Source organism: Carassius auratus, unplaced genomic scaffold (genome assembly GCF_003368295.1).
Source record: "Carassius auratus strain Wakin unplaced genomic scaffold, ASM336829v1 scaf_tig00215934, whole genome shotgun sequence".
NCBI classification, from domain to species: Eukaryota; Metazoa; Chordata; class Actinopteri; order Cypriniformes; family Cyprinidae; genus Carassius; species Carassius auratus.
This window is the reverse complement of record NW_020528315.1, coordinates 1-5154: the sequence shown is the minus strand read 5'-3', so window position 1 is coordinate 5154 and position 5154 is coordinate 1. Positions and strand designations below refer to the sequence as shown.

The following is a 5154-nucleotide window of genomic DNA, read 5'->3' as shown; positions in this document are numbered from 1 at the left end:
CTCTGCTGCTGAATATTAAACTGTGCAGTTACCTGTATGTGCATGAGGTTACACACATGTACAATGTATATAAAACATCAAAAATCAAGTGTGGAAAATGCCGCCACATGGCAGGTAAATTAAAAAAGCTTTAACCAAACAAGCAGGCTGTAATCACTTAAAAAATTATGTTTTCTTTACTTGCTAAAACAAGAAGTAAACAAGAGGTCAAATGTAACAGTTTAACCAGTCAAGTAATCACAAGATGTTTCCGGGTACTCTGCAGTCAGAAAATAACAGTGTTTTAAGAATAAAAAGAACATCAAAACAAGGGTTAGCCAGGCAAATTAGAAGACCAGAAGTGACCGTTAATATAGTTGTATTTAATTGTTGTAAAGATAACGTCACGTAATAGGCATTAATGAAAATTCTAAGACTCTCAGTCTTGAAAGACAGTTTCCTCTCTGCCCAGGCAGATGTAATAAACTGGATGGGCAATTATTCATATCTGATAGAGCTGTCAGCCTTTGATGGACAGAAGAATGATTTTTGGAAAAACACTCATATTCCGCTTTGTGCTCATTGATTCTTTTGAGAAAACATTTGTGTACTTTATTTGTTATCTGAGAAAGCCTGATATACTTCTATATCTGACCTGGAAGCACAGCAGGTCAGTATATACAAATATAAGACGCACTTTATGGAGACATTTACTGGAGTGACCATTCTGTTGTATGATGTTCCTGTGGCTCAAAACCATGGGTTTCAGTTCCCAGGAACACACATACTGATAAAAAAAAAAAAAATTGTATAGCCAGATTGTACTATTAATTCACTTTTGATAAAAGCATCTGTCAAATGCATAAATGTAAAATGTAAAATGTATGAACACTGATTAAGATGAAAAATTTCATAATTATAAAATCAAAGCTTCAAAACTATCTGACCAATGATAAAAAACAAAACTCAAAAGTGAAGCAAACCCAAGATGAATTAGGATTTTGATAAAAAAAAGGGAGTGACAAAAAAAATGCTGAAGTTATCAAAAAAACATAGACTGTATATTTTATACTTAAGTATACATTTATAGATCTATGTAAATAATCTTTTCAAACATTAGGGCTATTACAACCATATATTCTTTATATGTAAAAAATACATCCATTAAAAACAAATGCTAAGCATGCCATCACTGTTTATACTGTTTTTAAGGGATTTTTTTTTTTTGTGAACAGTTTGTGGACTAATTTATAAAAAAAATACTCTTCAATCAAAGCTGTAATGCACACACTTTCTAAAATGTTTGAATCTGCAATTATTTTTTGTATCGTCTGTTCGTGAGATCAAATCTGATAACTAATAACTTAAAATGATACAGTCTATACATTTTGGAAAACGTGTTAAATTTGAGGCAAAGAAATTTGTACAGAATAGCCCTGTCTTCTACAACAATTTATCTGTCACTACAATAAAAAGTGAAAATAGTCATCTGCATGAAAAAAAAAAAAAAGAACTCTTTATAGAGAATCACATTTCTTTGTCGGTGTCTCATGTGTGCAACAGAATCAGATAAACTCTTTACAGAAACCCAAACAAAACATAGAAAAGACTAGAACGCGAAGTAATAGAAACCGTACCATCGGAAATAGCAAAACTAGAAATCAGAGTTTTGTCATTGGTATGTGTAAGTTGTTTCCAGGGACCCATCCAGAGCTCCTCTTCATCAGACAGCGTCTGCTCACATGGAGATTTCTACCAAACTCTTTAATCTTCCCGTTTGTCCACTGAGGACTTCCTGCTCAAAGCACCCTTATCCCGCTCCAAACGGGCTTTATCGATGTTGGATTTGGGCCCTATGCTGTTACGGCCCATTACACTGCACTCTTTGGAAGTTAAGGTTGTGATCGGTAGCATAGGAATGGGCAATTGGTGGTGCTGATAGTAGGCCCATTGTCTTCTGTTCCATTCAAAGGTAAAATGGCTCTTCATGTGTGACACCTAGCTTGTCCAGTTTTTTTAAATTGCTTGCCTAACCGTGTTGGCGAGCCCAGTTTTTAAGTTGTTGGGGTAAGGGGGCCTTCGAGTTCGGATTATGGTACCATTTTGGAAAGGTACGTATACCGATCCGTTGATGTTTACTGTGGCTGCTGATGTAGGGTATGCGATTGCGTCTGTACATCCGATGGTCCACTGTCTTCTCCTGTTGAAGTCGTGTCATGCTCTTGGTCCAACACTAGCTTGATTCGCTTCTTTATGCCAGCCTGGAGATCAGAGAGAAGAATTATTAACATAAATCAGCTATCAGAGGGAAAAAAAACTCCATTAATTGGGAATGGTAGAGACCAGCGGCCATATTCACAAACAATTTCATTTTATCAGTAGGGGTCCTAACAATGAGTTTCTTAACATTTCACTAGTTCACGCTTACATATAATTTAGGTATGGTATGCATTTTGGCGTGCTAGAGGTAAGTTAGCGATATTTATACTATGGGATTGATTACTTGATTATGGTCCACCTGTGTTGATTAGGCTAAGTATCTGACGCGCTCCTCCCGAATCTTATTAATAAAATGTCATTTATTAGCCTTAAGATTTTTTTGTGAATATGACCCCAGTCATATGAAATTGCAATCAAAATCAACCTAAAGGTTGTGTGCACCCCTAGTAGAGAAGCAAACTGACATCTTACACATGTGGTTCAATATTATATCAAAACACTCACAGTAGGGATACTGTTTTTGGAAACAGAAACATGAGATTAATACATATAAATGTTTTGAAGACACATTTTAGAGTTAGCAATGTAGGTCCACGCAAGAGAAGAAATTTGAGAAGCACACCAAAAAAAATTAAATAAATGGCATGCCATTTTCAGCACTTCCATGCAGTTGGATTTGTTCCAAAACACACCAGTATTAGAGAAAAGACAGGTATCAAGTGGGAATCACTTCACTCCATGGCAGAAGTCAGATAGGTCTTACTTGATCCCTGTTTAGAAAGCTGTGGAATCTCCTGAGACAGAATCTGCATCTGTTACTTCTGTGGTCCCTTCGGTTCCCGACCGCCTAGATCCTCTCTCAGATCCTGAGCCACTGCCAGAAGTAATGGCATCCTCATCCACTTCTGTGATTGGCGAGAGGCCTCCAAACGTCTCATCTGAACTCTGAATGCTGCTTTCTGTGGCATATGGTGTACCTCCACTTTCTGCTGCTGAGATCACACTTGACCTCCGTGATATTGATCCCTCACTCATCTCACTAGCTGACTCTCTGCTCTCTGCTGCTTCATCCTCAACGTCGGCGTCTTCTTCTTCAGATGCCTCTTCTTCCTCCTCACTTTCCTCATCAATGGTGTCCTGGGAGGATCGGGTCATGATGCTCTTGCGAGAGCGGCGGCTTCCTCCTGCTGATCTGGAGCTTGTGGAGCTTCTCTCACTGCCGGACATGGAAACAGCATCTGATTCTGTGTCATCTGATGCAGCAGATCCACTCTTTTCTGTCCCGGATGATGCAGAGGCACTTGCTGACCCTATCTCACCACTACTTTCCTCACCAGATACTGATGCTTGTGAAGACCTTACTGAAGACCGTGCTGAAGACCCCTTAGAGATGCCACCTGATTCACTGCCACTCAGAGTACCACTTGCACTTCCAGAAACACTCCCACTTCTGCTGCTCCGTGTTCCTGCACTTGAACCCTCTGAGGAACCCTTAGTACGGGATGATTTCATTGAAGAGCGAGCAGAAGATGGCTCTGATCCTGACTCTTCCGTCCCTTTAGACTCTTCATCTTCTTCCTCTGACTCCTTTTCTGTGGCAGAACTCTTCTCAGCACTGGACTCTTCCTCAGTTCCTGATTTTTCAGTGCCAGATCCAGACGCAGTTCCTGAGGTCTTTCCAGACCCTGACTCTTCCTGCGAGCCAGATTCCTCCTCTGAACCTGACCCTTTCTCGGTTTCGGATTCTTTCTCAGATGTTGTCTCTGCCTCTGAATCCTTTTCGGTTCCTGACTTCTCAGTCCCAGATTTGGATTTACTCTCTTCATCAGATTCATCTGGTTCTTCTGGCTCTGATTCAGAATCAACCGTGCTCTCATTGGCATCATCTCTATCCAGATCCACTTTCAAATAATCCTTATCATCAGTGGATCCTGCTACGCTGCTCCTCTCAGATGATTCCTCCTCATCCGAGGCTTTCTTTCGGCTCTCTGCCTCTGATCCACTCCCGCTGGCCTCTGGCTCACTGACACTGATGGACACTTTTGATTTCTTCTCTTCTCTCTCTGACTCGGCTGCAGACTCGTCCTTCTCACTTGCAGAACTACGACTGATGGTGCTCTGTGATTTTCTTCTAAGTTGCAGCTTGTTTGCCAGATTAATGCGTTTCAGGACTTTCCCAAGTCGACTCCTGGCAGAGGATGTGCCATCAATGGAAGCGGCTGGGCTCGCCCCACCCGTCAAGCTCTCTTGACTATCAATACGACGTGCAGATGTCAGCTTGGCATAATCTTTGTCTTTCTTCCCTTTCCCAAACATCATCGGGAAGATCTTGGCCTTCTTCCATGGGGAGGTAGGTTCAGTTTTCTTCCCAGCAGCTAGCAACTTGCTGAGCTTCATGACAGACTTCAACTTCTTTGCAGCTTTGGATTCTCCAGCTTCAGCCTCGGCTGGCTCCTCATCAGGAACTTCTGGCTCTACCTGTTCGATCTCATCCTCTGGTGGGAAATCCTGGAATCCCACTTGCTTTCCACGCCCACGACCTCTCCCTCGCCCACCTCGCCCTCTTGCCTGACCCTGTTGTGACATTATTTCCTTTAAAAAATCTTATTAATCACAGGTTACTTAATGAAATGGTCAAACCTGGTATTAAATGATAAATTAAACAGAAATAATTTTCTATTGGTGAGGACAAGATTATGAACAAAAAGAAAACATTTCCTTCATGCAGCCTGTGAATGAATGTGTAAGATTACCTCTGGCCCACCATAGTAATATCCATCATCTTCCATGATGGCCTCTCCATACTCATCATACATGGGTGTAATCAGCCTCCTGCGGCTGCCGTAGGGTGGATACGGATCATACCTGGAGGTAGGAATGGAAATATTACAACATGTGAACATAGCTTTATCTAGCACACAGCAAGTTTCAAGATAAGCTTTGCCAACATTAAAA

At 41.0% G+C, this 5154-nt stretch overlaps 1 protein-coding gene across 1 annotated transcript; it reads right to left on the bottom strand.

Moving 5' to 3' along the window:
- Positions 1-1743: 1743 nt before the first annotated feature.
- LOC113096446 (serine-rich adhesin for platelets-like) lies at positions 1744-5064 on the bottom strand (the record flags this gene model as incomplete). The annotated part of the gene is made up of 4 exons (XM_026261827.1): positions 1744-1860; positions 2157-2240; positions 3019-4773; positions 4953-5064. Coding segments are annotated over 4 exons (2068 nt in total), but the record flags the coding sequence as incomplete, so codon positions are not given.
- Positions 5065-5154: the final 90 nt, after the last annotated feature.